The sequence below is a fragment of the Drosophila suzukii genome, chromosome X (genome assembly GCF_043229965.1).
Source record: "Drosophila suzukii chromosome X, CBGP_Dsuzu_IsoJpt1.0, whole genome shotgun sequence".
NCBI lineage: Eukaryota > Metazoa > Arthropoda > Insecta > Diptera > Drosophilidae > Drosophila > Drosophila suzukii.
In genome coordinates, this window is record NC_092084.1 from 10,478,267 (window position 1) to 10,494,750 (window position 16,484).

General features: G+C 39.9%; 3 protein-coding genes across 5 annotated transcripts; 1 reads left to right on the forward strand and 2 right to left on the reverse strand.

Moving 5' to 3' along the window:
- Positions 1 to 3,085: 3,085 nt before the first annotated feature.
- On the reverse strand, positions 3,086 to 8,626 carry LOC108013667 (uncharacterized transmembrane protein DDB_G0289901). 2 transcript variants are annotated; one of them, XM_036820683.3, is made up of 14 exons: positions 7,785 to 8,625; positions 7,215 to 7,550; positions 7,116 to 7,145; positions 6,930 to 7,058; positions 6,616 to 6,861; positions 6,421 to 6,555; positions 6,101 to 6,364; positions 5,906 to 6,040; positions 5,555 to 5,848; positions 5,238 to 5,489; positions 5,042 to 5,173; positions 4,153 to 4,974; positions 3,952 to 4,086; positions 3,086 to 3,888 (listed from the first exon to the last, which is right to left on the reverse strand). In XM_036820683.3, the coding sequence occupies exons 1-14, from the start codon at positions 8,575 to 8,577 to the stop codon at positions 3,305 to 3,307; spliced, it is 4,287 nt and encodes a 1,428-aa protein (XP_036676578.2). In that variant the 5' UTR covers positions 8,578 to 8,625; the 3' UTR covers positions 3,086 to 3,304. The 2 variants fall into 2 exon arrangements, with proteins under 2 accessions (XP_036676578.2, XP_065723975.2); XM_065867903.2 differs by lacking the exons at positions 6,101 to 6,364; positions 6,421 to 6,555 and having other exon boundaries at positions 7,785 to 8,626.
- Positions 8,627 to 9,541: 915 nt separating this feature from the next.
- On the forward strand, positions 9,542 to 10,148 carry LOC108013697 (uncharacterized). Its single transcript, XM_017079615.4, has one exon. It carries the CDS (start codon positions 9,600 to 9,602, stop codon positions 10,119 to 10,121), a length of 522 nt encoding a protein of 173 aa, XP_016935104.2. The 5' UTR covers positions 9,542 to 9,599; the 3' UTR covers positions 10,122 to 10,148.
- Positions 10,149 to 13,340: 3,192 nt separating this feature from the next.
- LOC108013694 (uncharacterized) lies at positions 13,341 to 14,967 on the reverse strand. Of its 2 annotated transcripts, none has more exons than XR_011604624.1 (3): positions 14,428 to 14,668; positions 14,113 to 14,361; positions 13,341 to 13,948 (listed from the first exon to the last, which is right to left on the reverse strand). XR_011604624.1 is itself a non-coding variant. In XM_017079613.3 (3 exons), the coding sequence occupies exon 1, from the start codon at positions 14,862 to 14,864 to the stop codon at positions 14,664 to 14,666; it is 201 nt and encodes a 66-aa protein (XP_016935102.2). In that variant the 5' UTR covers positions 14,865 to 14,967; the 3' UTR covers positions 13,341 to 13,948; positions 14,113 to 14,316; positions 14,428 to 14,663. The 2 variants fall into 2 exon arrangements, 1 of the variants encoding a protein (XP_016935102.2); XM_017079613.3 differs by having other exon boundaries at positions 14,113 to 14,316; positions 14,428 to 14,967.
- Between the last annotated feature and the right edge of the window lie 1,517 nt (positions 14,968 to 16,484).

Below are 16,484 nucleotides of genomic sequence, written 5' to 3' on the forward strand. Positions count from 1 at the left end.
AATGGGATTCAGATTTTGTCAAAAATACGATATTCAGATTTTCGCCAAAAAACCGATTTTTCTTTCCAGTTTTTCAATCGCAGTTCGGCCAAATCAAGGCGTACAGCTAAAAGACCGACTGTTTTGAACAGCTTGCTAAATATGCTAACGATTCCAATCACTTTAAGGAAAATTTATTTTTTGACCAGTTTTCGCATTTTTGGTAAGGGGGTGTATCGTCTATTTTTTCGAAAGAAGTCAAAAATTAAAAATTTCCAGGTTTTAATGCCAATGGATTGGAAAATGGATTGACATTCCTCGATCTGACGCTTATTTTTTTTATACCAGCCAAAAAACTGATTTTTTATGCGAAAAAATGGGATTCAGATTTTGTCAAAAATACGATATTCAGATTTTCGCCAAAAAACCGATTTTTCCTTCCAGTTTTTCAATCGCAGCTTGGCCAAATCAAGGCGTGCAGCTAAAAGACCGACTGTTTTGAACAGCTTGCTAAATATGCTAACGATTCCAATCACTTTAAGGAAAATTTATTTTTTGACCAGTTTTCGCATTTTTGGTAAGGGGGTGTATCGTCTATTTTTTCGAAAGAAGTCAAAAATTAAAAATTTCCAGGTTTTAATGCCAATGGATTGGAAATTAAGCAACGAGCTCAACGAGGTATGACATTCCTCGATCTGACGCTTATTTTTTTTATACCAGCCAAAAAACTGATTTTTTATGCGAAAAAATGGGATTCAGATTTTGTTAAAAATACGATATTCAGATTTTCGCCAAAAAACCGATTTTTCTTTCCAGTTTTTCAATCGCAGTTCGGCCAAATCAAGGCGTACAGCTAAAAGACCGAGTGTTTTGAACAGCTTGCTAAATATGCTAACGATTCCAATCACTTTAAGGAAAATTTATTTTTTGACCAGTTTTCGCATTTTTGGTAAGGGGGTGTATCGTCTATTTTTTCGAAAGAAGTCAAAAATTAAAAATTTCCAGGTTTTAATGCCAATGGATTGGAAATTAAGCAACGAGCTCAACGAGGTATGACATTCCTCGATCTGACGCTTATTTTCTTTACAGCAGCTAAAAAACTGATTTTTTATGCGAAAAAATGGGATTCAGATTTTGTCAAAAATACGATATTCAGATTTTCGCCAAAAAACCGATTTTTCTTTCCAGTTTTTCAATCGCAGTTCGGCCAAATCAAGGCGTACAGCTAAAAGACCGAGTGTTTTGAACAGCTTGCTAAATATGCTAACGATTCCAATCACTTTAAGGAAAATTTATTTTTTGACCAGTTTTCGCATTTTTGGTAAGGGGGTGTATCGTCTATTTTTTCGAAAGAAGTCAAAAATTAAAAATTTCCAGGTTTTAATGCCAATGGATTGGAAATTAAGCAACGAGCTCAACGAGGTATGAAATTCCTCGATCTGACGCTTATTTTCTTTACAGCAGCCAAAAAACTGATTTTTTATGCGAAAAAATGGGATTCAGATTTTGTCAAAAATACGATATTCAGATTTTCGCCAAAAAACCGATTTTTCTTTCCAGTTTTTCAATCGCAGCTTGGCCAAATCAAGGCGTACAGCTAAAAGACCGACTGTTTTGAACAGCTTGCTAAAGATGCTAACGATCCCAATCACTTTAAGGAAAATTTATTTTTTTACCAGTTTTCGCATTTTTTATAACGGTTTCTTTTGCGAAAAATGACAAAAACGAGGTACAAGCTCAAAGAGGTTTGGCATTCTTCAGATTTCGTCTCAGCAAAGTGGTTTTATTTATGTTTCCCTTAATTAAAACAATAACCAATTTATTAACATTTTAAGTAAATAAATAATTGACCAAAACCTTTTAGGAATTTTAGGAATCATTACTGACTTAAACTAAGATGAAAGTTTTCCGGCAACTTATTCATGATTTTCTCCAGATCTATGGCTTAGCAATCTTTTGAGGTATTTAAAGTTTGTTAACCACCTTCGTGCAGTGGATTATTTCCCCGAATGGCCATTTTCTTCCCTAGTCTTCCTCAAGTGCCGACAATCATTGGACTGCTGTCGTTTTGGCAACCCAATTGCGTCCCCGAGGTGTTGCATAATATTTAACACCCTGATGGATATCATTAGCATCAAAATCCCCCCAAAGAAAAACTTTTCCCGCAGCTTGTCTCAACCCCGTAGGCGTTTTTTTGGTTTTTGTGAAAATTTTATAATTGCTTTAATATTTCGCTCTTCCGCAGTTGTCGTGCTGCGGCAGTGTTTTTTGTGTTTGCCACACGTTTCATAGCCATAACAAATTACTTAGGTCATCAATTATGAGGTGAGACACTCGCACCTCAAGCGCCGACAACGTTCTTGAATGGTTTTGTTTCTGTTTCTGTTTCTGGGTTCTGGGTTCTGGGCTCTGCGTTCTACATTCTGTTTCTGGTTGTTGCTGATGCTTTTATTGCTTTCATTATGATTTCATGCGGCGTGAGGCACGTTCCGGATGGCTTTTCCCCCCCGGAAAATCCCCCAATTTCCAACGGTTGACGACCATTTGTCTAAGTTCAGGTCTTCAGGTATTTTGATGCGGCTCTCGTCTGTGGGTGGCGTTTGTTAATAATGTTATCTTTTATTTATAAAGCGTAACTTTTTGTTTTTCGTTTAAACTTTTCTGTTGCGCGGTTGGGGTTGAAAGTAATTGCATTTGGTGTGTGAATAAAATGATGATTTATTTTATTTGGAGAGGGGGTGTTTACGAATAATTGGTACTTAGGCTCCTTAGTCTGAAAAATGCGGCAATATATTAATGATTTTCACTAGGCCGTTTGAAATCATTTGCGAAGGAGTCTAAAAGTATGCAATAATATATTGGAAAGCCGTAAGATCAATGGTTTTATACCGAAAGACAAAGATATTATAGTAACTGCATACTTTTGGACACATTTATAACCACTAGATGCTATTTTTGTGAAACTTTGATAGTATGGGAATGTAATTAGGTTATTGATACATAATCGTATCATACCTATGAAAGAAAGATATTTTAACTTGTATATTAATTTTTTCCCACATGTTTCATACCGATACTCCCATATTTCATAAAAACTTTTTAGATATGGATTCAATTTCTATATATTTCAAATAAATTAAACAACTTTTTCTTAGAAAGTATAAAAAATAAATAAATGCCCAGGGGCAGTGAGGCTGGCAGTGCCACGCATAACAAAATTGAGTAGCTGTACAGCCGGTGGTTCCGGTGGTTGCCTTCCTTCCGGTGGTTCTCTTGCTTCCGGTGGCTGTGTGGGTGGGGGTGGTGTTGGTGCAAGGTCACCGACTTAGGGCTTGTAGACGTAGGCACCACCGCAGTTCTTGTAGCACAAATAGCTGGGACGAGTGCGCCACTTGCGGCAATATCTGCGATAGCAGTTGTTGGGACTGGGCGACGGTGGGCGGTTGGTGGGTGGCTGATCGGTGGGTGGCCTATTGGTGGGTGGCTCATTTGTGGGTCTGTTGGTGGGTGGTGCATTGGTGGGAGGCTGATTTGTGGGTCTGTTGGTGGGTGGTTCATTGGTGGGAGGTTGATTTGTGGGTGGTGGATTGGTAGGAGGCTGGTTGGTGGGGGGCTGATTGGTGGGTGGTTCGTTGGTGGGTGGCCCATAGGTGGGCGGTTGATCTGTGGGAGCCTGAGTGGGTGGTTGAGGTGTGGGCGGCTGAGCAGTGGTTGGCTGAGCTGTAGGAGGTTGAACCGTGGGTGTTTCTGTAGTGGTAGTTGTGGTGGTGGTGGTGGTGGTCCCGCAGTCATTGGCCACAGTGGTGATCAAGTGGCTCAACAAATCCACCACTAGCAACACACTCAAATCCACATCCACTAACTGAACCACATCGTTGTCATTGCCAATAATCTCCGTACTAGGTCCAGCTATAAAAAAATTGAACAAATATTAGTAAGAGATCATGCAAACCCAAGATGATCTTCACTTACTGTTCAGCTGGTTGCAAACGCCTCCACTTCCACGGACTATATTCAGAACATCGAGGAAGGCCAACACCCAAAGATCGACGTTAATCAGCTTCACTATACGATTGTTGTTACCGATAACAACAGTCTTGGGACCCTCTGCAAGTACAAAATATGGTTTAGTTTAAAGTGATCTTGAAAATGTACAAAATCATTTCAACTTACTATTCGCTGAGTTGCCGATTAGTCCTGTCGCGCCCAAAAGATTGGTAATACTGCTCAAAATGGGGATGTCGGCTAGAACCAATCCATTGACATCCACCAATCGGACGAAATTGTTATTATTGCCAACGATCACTGTATCGGCGCCGCTATTGGCACTGTTTCCAATCACGGAGGAGGAACCGTTTGAAGAGGAGGAGGAGCCAGAGGAAGTGGCCAAAATGTTGGTGAGACCGCCAAGGGGGCTGGAGGAGCCGGATGAGCTGGAGGAACTGCCAGTAGCACCGCCCAGGAGGCCACCAACGGTGCCCAGAACACCTCCAAGAACGGGTTCCACTGCCGGAAGAACACCTCCGACGACACCGCCAAGAACGGGTTCCACTACACCTCCGACGACACCGCCAAGAACGGGTTGCACTACACCGCCGACGACATTACCAAGAACGGGTCCAACTACACCGCCAACGACACCACCAAGAACGGGTTCTACTACACCGCCAATGACACCACCGACGGTTCCAAGAACACCGCCAAGAAGGCCACTCGAAGACGATCCCGATCCGCCAAGAAGGCCACCCGAAGACGATCCCGATCCTGAGCTTCCTGTGAGACCACCTAATGCACCCAATGCTCCCGAAGAGGAGGAGGAGGAGGATCCACCACTAGAAGAGCCAGTTCCAGAGGACCCACCACTAGAGGTTCCACCACTGGATGGTCCACCGGTGATATCGCTGAGCGCCGAAACAGCCGCCAAAACGGGAACATTGGCATCTACAAGCTTGGTAACCTTATTCCGATCACCTCTAATCAGTATGTTAGGTTTTTCTAAAGGAAAAAGGTAAAGAAACATTAATCTTCAGTCTCACAGAATCTTCAGAATATGTTTACTTACGGTTGAGATTATTTGCAAAACCGGTTCCAGTAATTTTGCTGAGAACAGGGACATTAGCTAGTACATCAACATTGGCATCAACAGCTTTTGTAATTTGGTTATCATTACCAACAACATCAACACTGGGATCGACTATAAAATAAAGGAATCCAATTTAATTTGTTACATTCCAGGGCTGAATAACTAGATTGCTTACTGTTTGCATTGTTTCCCACTGAGGATCCTGTGGAACCGTTGGAGGAACTACCAGAAGTACCACTTGAAGATCCGCTTGAAGAGCTACCTGAAGAACCACTTGAAGAGCCACTCGAAGATCCACTCAAAGGAGTTGTAGAACCCGATCCCTGATTAATTATACTGAGCACCGGAGCGGCGAGAGAAATTGGGAGTCCAAGATCAAGAAGCTTGAAAAGGAAATTCTGATTGCCAGTAATGGAATCGCCCCTAACTGAAATCAAGAAATAATAATTAGCATATAATAATATATTATACTGATAATAATAATAAGCTTACCATTCACATTGTTTCCAAGCACTGATGAGCTGGAAGAACTAGGAGTGCCAGAAGAAGAGCTAGTTGAGCTACCAGAAGAACCAGAAGATCCCGGACTTGTAGAGCCGGAAGATCCCGAACTGGTAGATGGACTTGAGGAAGAAGAAGAACTAGACGGGGTTCCCGAAGAACTAGACGATGAACTTCCACCACTAATATTAGACAGTATCGGAGCACTCGCTAAAACTGGAATTCGTGCACCCACTAAGCGATTGAAAGTGTTTCCTTGTCCTCTAATAACAACATCAGATCCCTCTGCAAAAAAAAGTAAATATTAAAATTGAAAAATGTTAAGATTATGCCAAAACTCACGATTAAGAACGTTTCCGGCTAAACCAGTTCCATTAACATTACTTAGAATAGGGGCAAAAGCTCCGACGGGCACATTGGCGTTGATAAGATCATTAACAGTGTTTCCAGTGCCAGATTCATCAACAGTAGGAGCCACTACAAATATAAATAATTAATTACATAAGTCGGGTCATGGGGAAAATAAGAAATACTCACAATTGAAATTGTTACCCGATAAACTTCTCAAAGATCCCGAACTTGTAGAACCGGAGGATCCCGAACTGGTTGAGCCAGAAGATCCCGAATTGCTAGATGGACTCGAGGAAGACGAAGAACTGGATGGAGTTCCCGAAGAGCTAGACGACGAACCTCCACTGTTAACATTAGACAATATCGGAGCACTCGCTAAGACGGGAATTCGTGCACCCACTAAACGGTTGAAAGTGTTTCCTTGTCCTTTGATCAATATATCAGATCCCTCTGCAAAAAGAAGATTTAAATGAAAAAGAAAATGGCTTGGATGTGCCAGAACTTACGATTTAGAACGTTTCCGGTTAAACCATTTCCATCAACATTACTTAGAATAGGGGCAAAAGCTCCGACGGGCACATTGGCGTTGATAAGGTCATTAACAGTGTTTCCAGTGCCAGATTCATCAACAGTAGGAGCCACTACAAATATAAATTATAAATTAAATAAATCGGTTCATGGGGAAAATGAGGAATACTCACAGTTGAAATTGTTACCCCCGCCCGATAAACTTCTCAAAGATCCGGAACTTGTCGAGCCGGAAGAACCTGAACTGGTAGATGGACTCGAGGAAGAAGAAGAACTTGATGGAGTTCCCGAAGAGCTGGACGATGAACTTCCACCGTTAACATTAGACAATATCGGAGCACTCGCTAAAACGGGAATTCGTGCACCCACTAAACGGTTGAAAGTGTTTCCTTGTCCTTGGACAATAACATCGGATCCCTCTGCAAAAAACGTTTTAGTATCATCAACACTCAAAACACTTAATCACTTTTTAAAATAAAACACTCACGATTAAGAACGTTGTTAGCAGCACCATCAACATTACTTAAAATTGGAAGATTAGCTCCGACGGGAACATTGGCATTAATTAGATCATTAACTGTGTTTAATGAACCGATTTCCTCGACTGATGGTGCCACTGTAAAAGATAATCAAATTAAATAAGTCCTTTTAAAAGGAAATGAGATAAACTTACAATTGAAATCGTTACCAGTGCCCGAATCCACTGCAAAAAAACGAGGAGAAAGACTCGCTGTTAGGGGTTATGATTCAAAAGGACTCTCATTTTACTTACAAATAGCTCGCTTTGCGGTGGCCGCGGACTTTTGGAGAACTTGAGATTTGGTATCTGTGGGGTCACCTCCATTCAGGGTGTTCAGGGCTGCGGCATTGGAGATTTCGGCGGATGTGGAGGTCGAGCTCGCAATGGTGCGATCGAGGGCGGTCATCAGACCCATCAGTACCACTTTGTCAACGCCCATTGCCAGCAGGCGGACGATCCAACTTTCGGGACCGGCGGAGCACAAACCGCTCGTCTTACCCTCGGCAATGGCGGACAAACTGTCGAGCAGCGATACGGATAGCATGCTAAAAGAATTCACCTGCAGCAAACTGACGCTGTCGGGACCCACTGAAAGGATAAGAAAAGGGTTAATAATTATATTATAATATTATAAATAAAATAATAAATGTATTTAACCAATTGCCAGTCATGAATGTTACTGGGCTTATTACATAATATTCACTTTTTGTTACACTTTCGTTTCATGTCACTCGATATTACCCGTTTCTTATTACTCGTTTCTTTTTACTCGTTTCTTATGACTCGTTTCTTCTTACTCTTTACATTGATCTGTATACTTACTCTCTCGCAAATTCCTGATGATCTTGTGGGCCTCGCCGCCCGAAGCTCCGCACACTTGCAGAAGAGTATTAAGGATAGCGCTCAGTTCGTTGATATTTCGGGCCTGCAGGAACTTCAGCACCGAGTTGCGATCGTCCTTGGCCACACCCACACGACGGGCGGTGCGAAGACCCGAACCCTCAGCCTGCTGATGATGGTCGTCATCCAGAACGACCTTGGCCTGTTGGCGCTGACGCGAGTGGGTGCTCTTAATCACCTGGGCCACCTCATCCTTTGCGCACTCGATGCCATTGAAGAAGCAAAGGGCCAAGAAGGACTTGAGGGTCAAGGTCAGGCTATTCCTATCCTGCGACTGATCAATATCCTCGATGATCCTTCCACAGGTGGCATTATCCCGAGCTCCGATCAAAATGTCTATTATCACATCCATGCCCACCTGCAGGAACACATTGTTGCCTTTCGTATCCTTGGTCTCCTCAGTGCGCAGCGATTTCATTGTGGACTCCTGGAAGGAGGTCAACTTGGCGCCACGTGCCTGCATGCTGGCCAAAAGCAAATCAGCCAGATCCTTGGAGGCCAAACGTCCGATATTGGTAACTCGCGGGGTCCTTACAGAAGAACTCTCGGTACTAGTGGGTTGATCCGTAGTGCCATTGCTGGTAGTATCCGTTTCCAGGAGCAGTGAGGCCAATGTGGTCGAGGAAAATTCAACCGTTGATCGCTTTGTGGGCTTGGCATCGTGGGGCACCAGAAAACAGGTGGACAGGAGTAGAAACAAATGTAAACGCCACATCTCGATGGTTCTTGCCACTAACTTGACTTGTCGGTGATTGATAGATTTCGAAGCTCTTCCAACGGCTTTTATACGACTGTAACCCGCTTATCGCAATTTAAGCCCAGCGAGATTATCTCACTGGCATGCTGTAAAACGTGCCTTCCCCACATCAATATGTATTGTCGATATGCTTGGAGAATTCTTTTAGCATGCTCCGAACCGATCTTCTTATCTTTTGTCGTTAATGAGTGGGTAGACAGTTGAATTTAACTTGAGGAAATCGGATTAAAAGCATTACGTTCCCCAGATTACTACTGACTTAGATCTAGAACTCAAAGAGGGGTTGTAAGTTTGGATTGGTATGCTCTGGCCAAATCATTTTTAGATCAGTTTGGTCTAGTATCTGTACGTTCGAAGTTGGGGAACTCGGGCTTGAATTCTAGCTATATAATTTTAGAATCTTAATATATAAAAAAGATTACTGCGATTCTTTAAGATCCAAACAAATCCTATTACAGAATATAGTCACTTTTAAGTTCCAAATCCAAATTCAACAAATAGTTTTAGGCTTTCCTTAAAATATAAAATATATTTAAACATTATATGTTTAACCTTATCATTTTAATAATGAAAATAAACATTTTTAAGAAGTAACATAACTGCCAAATAACTTTAAAGTTTATTATACTACTAACTTGATAAGCTAAGATATGTACGACATTTTATAGAGATTAAGCCGTGTTTACTATGTGCTTATTCATCGCAGTCTCTTTTCATTGACTCAAAAAGCCACAAAGAGGTGATGATTAATATTAGCAAATATCTTGCGATACCTCAAAGAATGTCTCACACCGCAGCTGAAATATTAGATTAGTCAAGTGACCCAGATGGTCAAAAGTCAAAGAGCTATCTTCTTTTCTTTGGGGTGTTGGCACGTAACCCCAGTGGCCGAAAGAGATACATAATAGTATAAATGCCGAAAAACAGACAGAAAATGTGTGCAGTTTATAAAGAGCTTAGAGCAATTGAACTTTAACGAAATGGATAATCACTTTGTACTTCTTTTGATCGTTTCCCTAATGGGAAATGGTTATTTTTTGGGACTTTCAGAGGCCCAAACTTTTACAGCGGAGGATCGTAACTCTATACAGAAGTTTATGGATTCCCTGATCAATTTTTTGGAACTGGAAGCAGCGAATAATGTAACTACAAGCACCACATTGGCACCCTCTTCGAATGGCACTAGTTTGGAGACCACTTCCCTGGCAGCTGGAAACTCCACTGAAGTAACAACAGAGGTTTCGGGAACTTCCACTAACTCCACATCAAGTGTTTCGGATAGCACCACATCGAGTGTTTTGAATAGTACCACATCGAGTGTTTTGGATAGTACAACATCGAGTGTCTCGACTACCTCAACTTCCAGTTTAAATTCCACAACGGTGGCTAACACAACTACGACTATAAGCACCACCACATCCCAACCCACCACCATTAGAACAAGGATTTGCTTTAAGCGATTTTGCTATAAGTTCAGCAACGATAAGGGTTATATAGTCTAGATGGAATAAAAATAATATACAAAAATATTTGTTTTCTTTAATTCTTTAAAGTCCAAAAATCGTAGTATACAAAATCAATTAGTAAGGAATTCAGAATTCTAAAACCCGTTGGGCATTGTTTTACCTTTGGCATTTGGAGTTCACCATAAAATATGTAATTGAAAGGACCATTATTGTTTTGGCTGTAAGTCAAAGTGCCTAGAGAGATTGGAAAAATATTCACATTCATGTACTGTGTATATATGTATGTATATAGAGATTGTTTCGCATTTCTGTTCAAAAGTTGAAGTCTCTGTTGGCCCCCAGAGGCCTTAACAAATTATTTCAATTAAAAGTTTTCGAGCAAAGCACTTAATGCCACACAAGTTGGGCGTTATGTGCGCAAATCTTAATTGTGCCAAAAATACAAGCTATACATTTGTATCTATGTATATATATAAATATATATGTATGTATCTGTCTGTCTGGCGGAAAAGGCCAACTTTAACTGACAGGGAAAGCCTATTGGCAGAAGCTTTGTGGCTTTTCATTGAGTCGTAAACAAATGAAATTTAATTCGTGCCAGGACTTACTTGAATTTGTTTTGCAAATAGTTGAATGTGAATAATGTCAACGATGCGCCGCAGAATCAACAAGGACCTCCTTTCTCCACCCATCAATGATTTAATTCTGCAACTGATTCATCAGCATCCCCGTACATGTTTGCATCCATTTCCAATTAAATACCTTTGGACCAATTCAACAATGATTTGGCAATCGGAAGCTTATCATTACGAGAAAATCAAACATGACCTACTAGTGCATTTGTAATCAAAACTGCAAGGTAGAGGTGGTCAGTATTAAAGGCACTCAAAGGCCGATTACAAAATACCATTTAATAAAGGACATTTGTGGCAGGCTCGCATTAGTATTAAGCTTATTAGGTGAAAGTTGGTTTATAGATACTAATGTTGTTTTCATTTTGTTTACACTGATGGAAATGGAATGGATAAAACAAATACCTTCCAATTGCATTTAAAATGTCGACATTTTGCTTAATTAAAAATAATAGTTTCATATAAAAATCAAGGTTTAAAATCTTAGCATTAACTATATGTGTTAAATTATAATAATCATATATCAGAAAATATTTATATTGAATGTAAGATCTTGGGACGTTACGTTTTTATCAGTGTAGAGATAAGTTGTTTTATTTTCTTACCTTAATATCAATTTGTATCTATAAGATGCCGCTACTTTAGGATGAAGTATTATTTTATTTGACTTTAAGTATATTATAAGGTATCTTTAAAGGTAATTAAGTACTGCATTCCAATTAAAAACAATTTGGCCAAACAATACCAAACCTTTTTTTATAAATAAAACCTTTTTGAACTGATATGAGGAGTAGTTATGGTCTGAATTTAATTGGCTTCTAGTTGGTGACCCCAAAAAGTGCTGATATATTAATTGTTTTTCCCATTGCCCTGGGCCTGTGTGTGTGGGTGTGACTGTGTGGGTGAGTGGTCTGCATGAGTGTGGGTGGTTCCTTCGGCTATCCTGTGAACTTTGTTGTTGGCTTCATCGCGCCACGTGCCAGTGTCATTTAATTACTGACTATATTGTTATTATTATTTACCCCCATATATATATTATAAATATATGCGTGTCAACAACTTTACGAAGTTATCACACACACAGAGCGAGAGAGAGAGGGGAGATGGAGGAAATGAGACGGGGGACTCACGCACACCATGCCAGCGGATTAAGCGACCGCCGCGTGAAGCACTTTAAATTAGTTTCGTTGCATAAACAAGAAGCAACAGCCTCTAACAAAAGTGCTGCCAATGCGGCTATTTTATACACATTTCTCATGATTTTCAAGTATTTCTTAAATAATAAAATACTATATTAAATATATTATAATCTCTATTGGCTAAAATATATTTCCATTAAAAATATCCTAGTATTCTAGTTAATATTTTCATAAACCCTTTTTTTAGTTTTCTTAATATTTTATTTTCGTAACTATTCGTTCTTCATGTTTCTTTTAAATAAAAAATGCTTATCAATATGAGTTACATCAATTCAAACGTTTATTTTAAGGTATGTTAATATTTTTTATGATATTTTCAGGAGTTTTAGGATGATACAAATATATTTTCTGCTATTTCCAGCTACTCTTCATAATCATTGGCATCACTGTTGGTGGCTCGGTAAAGGGTTAAGTTTTATAAATATTGAAATAAACTATTATATCATTCATAATGAGAAATGCTTTAATATGAGGTTTATGAATTCAATTTTATGAATTGTAGGATGGTACTAATATATTTTCTGGTATTTTTAGCTACTCTTCTTAATTATTGGCATCACTGTTGGTGGCTCGGTTAAGGGTTGGGAAAGCGGGCGGTATATGTACGATATAGATGGATGGCTGGACGGATAGAGACGCCTGTCCGCAGCTTTAAAGACAATCCCCGCGATGAGCTTATCAGCCGTCAGCCATCAACCACCATTCCCACTTTCACTCCCATTTCCCCCTGGCCCACAGGATTTCGTTTGTTTGTGTCAGTTTCTAGGCGAAAAAACATATCCAATTACAATTTAATTAAGCTGATTTGAATGCGACTGTGTCGCGTTAGTTAAAAGCAAACACCACGAATGCAAACGGAAACAGATGGAGGCGATATTGCAGATGGAACCACAAACTATAAATGGAAACCAAACGAGAGTGAATATCTAAATGGAATCTGTTTGTTGTTGCCTGCTTTTGTGCTGCCCTTTTCCCCGCCCAGCAGTTGCGAATTATTTATTGCATACTCACGGGCGGCAGTTCGAATTCGAGGTAACAGATTAAGTGAGAACAGAATTCAATTTGCACACGTTATAATTTAGGTTTTAAGTGGATGCACTTTGTAATTTCTATTATTAAAGAAAAGCTTTCCTTAATAGCATCATTTAATTAACATTGTATTCCCCAAAAACTAACAAAGTTTATTGTTCCTTTATACAAACAACTTTGAGTTGGGCAAAAACATTTCACAAAGCATATATAAGAAAGATCTAATATTTTGTAAAGAGATAAATATTTATAAGGGTTAAATATTTAAAATTATAGTTTATATTATTTAAGAAATTAGAAGTGCTTAGGGTATTATGACACATGCTTGATTTTTCCCTAATTTAGAAGACTTATTTTAAAAAGTCATGGCAACCAAAAGAAAAAAAGGTAGCTAGTAGCTTAACAAAATCTTATTAATTAAATATATAATAAATTAAATTATTCAAATATTTCAGTCTTTTAAAATATTTTAAAGTAACAATCAAAGCAGCTGAAAAAACCCTTAAGGTAAAATGACATACATTTATGAATTTAAATAACATCGAGTGCCCGCCTGCCTCGTCATTGATTTGCATCTATAACGATCACAAATTTTCCCTATCTGGCCTTGGTTAAGTTCTTCAGATTTTCCCCATGGGTTCTCCATTCTCCCCCTTTTCCGAAGGGGTTGCCACGCGCTATGGCGACACTTGACCCATCGAATGACCCTCGTGATTATCGATGAAAGTGTTGTTCTGGTTTGCAATTTCACAGCCTGAGCACGCTCCACGTTGACCCACTCCATGGTGAAGCATTCAACTCCCTTTGTTCCTCGAGGGGTTGTCATTGAGGAGGGGGGTTGTCCAAACGGTGGTGACTGTACTTGTACTTTCGTCACAATTTCGTCAGTCTCAAGTCACTCGCTCTCGAGACAGTTTGCTTTTCTGGTCTAGGGCACTGACAATGAACCACTTCACAGGGGAACACCCTCCCGAAAAATTGCGTAATGAGCAGCCAGGTTTCCCTTGATGTACAGGGTAAAAAATTAATATTTATAAAAGCACTAAACATTCAGAAAAAAAAAATACATTGGATGGTTAAATTTTTCCATTCCCTTATGGATGTTTTGAAAATAAAATGTATCAATTATTTAATCAGGATATTCATTTTAAAATGTTCAATACTTACGTTTTAAAATTATAGATCTCCCCTAGCATATATGATTTTTCCCAGTGCAGAGGACTTAAAGAGCGGAAATGCAGGCAGTCTATCGAAAGACTTAGACGAAAAACCCAATTCCAATGAGGCACGATTAAAAATGAATGCTAATCGCATTAGGGCAATAAGGCGATGATGCAATAACCATGTAGCAAGTGCATTTCTGGATCGAACCTGGGGATATATAAGGATATGTAGGGCGGGGTGAAGGATTACAAGCTGCCAATCCACTTGCCACATGGTTCATTGTTCGAGGGTTGCCCGTGTTTCCCTTTTTGTACTCACTTCTTTTTGTTTTATTCTTTTTTTTTCCGCTTCCCCCATGGAGTCCTTTGTCCCGAACACGTTTCTGGGTGAAACCTAATCCGCTTAGAGCACAAGTGAGCGATGAGCTAAGGGACAATAAGCGATCCCGAAAACAGATCATGACGGATGACGACAGGACACAATATGCCACAGAACTTTATTGGATGATAATGATAGCCGGCGAAATTTTGAGAGTGACGTTCATGGTAGTGAATTTAGATATGTCTATCGCTGTCCTCACTGCTGACCTCCATGGGACTTGTTTCCTCATCGTTGGTATCCTCGGGCTCACTCTCATTAAAAATGGCTTCCTCCATCTCGGCGAAGAACATCAGACCGAACTGGATCTTCACGCGAAGGACCTCCTCATTGAAATTGAACTTTTCGGGGTATTTATCATTTGGTCCGTTCTGCATTTTCTTTCGGGATCTTCACTGGGATATTAATGTATTTGAATGTGGAAAGCGATGTAGTTCAGTTGAAAATATAAGTGTTAATGTGAAAGTAGACGAGTTTCGAAGGCTGAATGTCTTAACAAAAAAACAAGGCCATCTTGATCTTAAAAACATTTTTATTATATTTTTAAAAGGTCTTTATTTAAAGAAAACAATAGTATTCACAATCCTATGTTGACTTTGAGGTCCTCAAAAAGGTATCTTGAGCTGGAGTTGACTGAACTGCTTGACTGCGATCTTTTGTTGGGTTTCTGGTCGCACCATTTGAGTATATCTGCCGCTATATCCGATTATCGGAAACGGAAGAGGCCAATTCAAACAAAGCCGTGCCTGGTTTTTCTTTCCCGGATCCCTCATTCTGGTTCTGGTTCTGGATATCCGCCTGCAATGTGTGGTGTTGGCAAATATGAGCCGATGTGCAACTGCGTCTTACATAATCACACGGCGCACGGCGGCCTTTGTTTCGCCTTTGTTGGTTTTATGGCCATTGCCGGCACAAAGGAAAAGCCGACGAAACCAAACCCCGAAAAACCCAAAAACGGGAAAAGAAAGAAAAAATACCCGTAGACAATGCGTTGAAGAAATTCGCTAGAAAATGCCACGCGGTAATGACAAATATTGACATTTCCTTTCAGTGGGGGGGGGTCTGTCTGAACGTTCTACCCGGATCTCCAAGCGCGAAACCTTAAACCGAATTTCGGAATAAAGGCCACGCTTTCATCGATAGAACAGCGGACCAAACTCCCCGCCTAGATTAGCGGTTGGAAATTGGATGGTAACGCAGGTTCCTATGGCCACAAAAGCGATCCGATTACTTTCACACGGTTCTTGTTCTCGTTTCACGGCACGCATCTCGGGTTTCCCCACTTTCGGGCCTGGTAATTCCTGGTCAAAGTGGTCAGATGGCTGTAACTAGTCGAGATAATACAACTATGCTGGTACTTTCCGCTGATGAGCAATAAAGTAAACAATTTGCTCTGATCTAATCAAAACTGTCCGATTAATTGACCATTAGCTATTTAAGAGTAAATCAGTCGACAGAAGATTTTTGATATTTCTGGGAACGATGGAACAGTTTTTAGTATGAGGGTTTATAAGATAAGGTTTCATAAAATAGTTAAAAAACCTTACAATGGTCCTAAGGGAAAACTATTAAATAAGACATATGAATATAAATATTTGTTGTGTTACCTTTTTAAAATAAGCCATAACTTTGATGGACCCAAATTCCTCAGGCTTCCTGATCTCATGCCACATAAACCTTGAATTTGGACTGAATGGATGTTGCCATTGTCCCGCAGCTTAAGGATGATATGTGAAAGGTGGGTGGCTCGGATATAATCCCATCCCAGTGACCACAACAAAGCATCCTTACGAGACAACCAGACGAAGCGACGCCTTATCCAACCGAAAGCTAATAATTATGGCTCAAAAAAAGGCAAAGCCGCAGACGAGATGTTTATACCCTGTAACTGAATGGGTAAATGGGTTGGTTTCTGTACTTACTATATTTATTACGTTAGTATTTATATTGTCCAAAGGTAAACCTATACAAAAATATTAACAAGCCATTATAAATTC

Excerpts from the sequence above, each read along its gene's own strand:
- LOC108013667 (XM_036820683.3), bottom strand. The coding sequence starts at position 8,577 with ATGTGGCGTTTACATTTGTTTCTACTCCTGTCCACCTGTTTTCTGGTG. Across the intron at positions 6,365-6,420 it reads AACCGGAAACGTTCTAAATC|AGGGATCTGATATATTGATC; the intron begins GTAAGTTCTGGC and ends TTCTTTTTGCAG. Across the intron at positions 5,174-5,237 it reads AGTGGGAAACAATGCAAACA|TCGATCCCAGTGTTGATGTT; the intron begins GTAAGCAATCTA and ends TTTATTTTATAG.
- LOC108013694 (XM_017079613.3), bottom strand. The coding sequence starts at position 14,864 with ATGCAGAACGGACCAAATGATAAATACCCCGAAAAGTTCAATTTCAAT.
- LOC108013697 (XM_017079615.4), top strand. The coding sequence starts at position 9,600 with ATGGATAATCACTTTGTACTTCTTTTGATCGTTTCCCTAATGGGAAAT.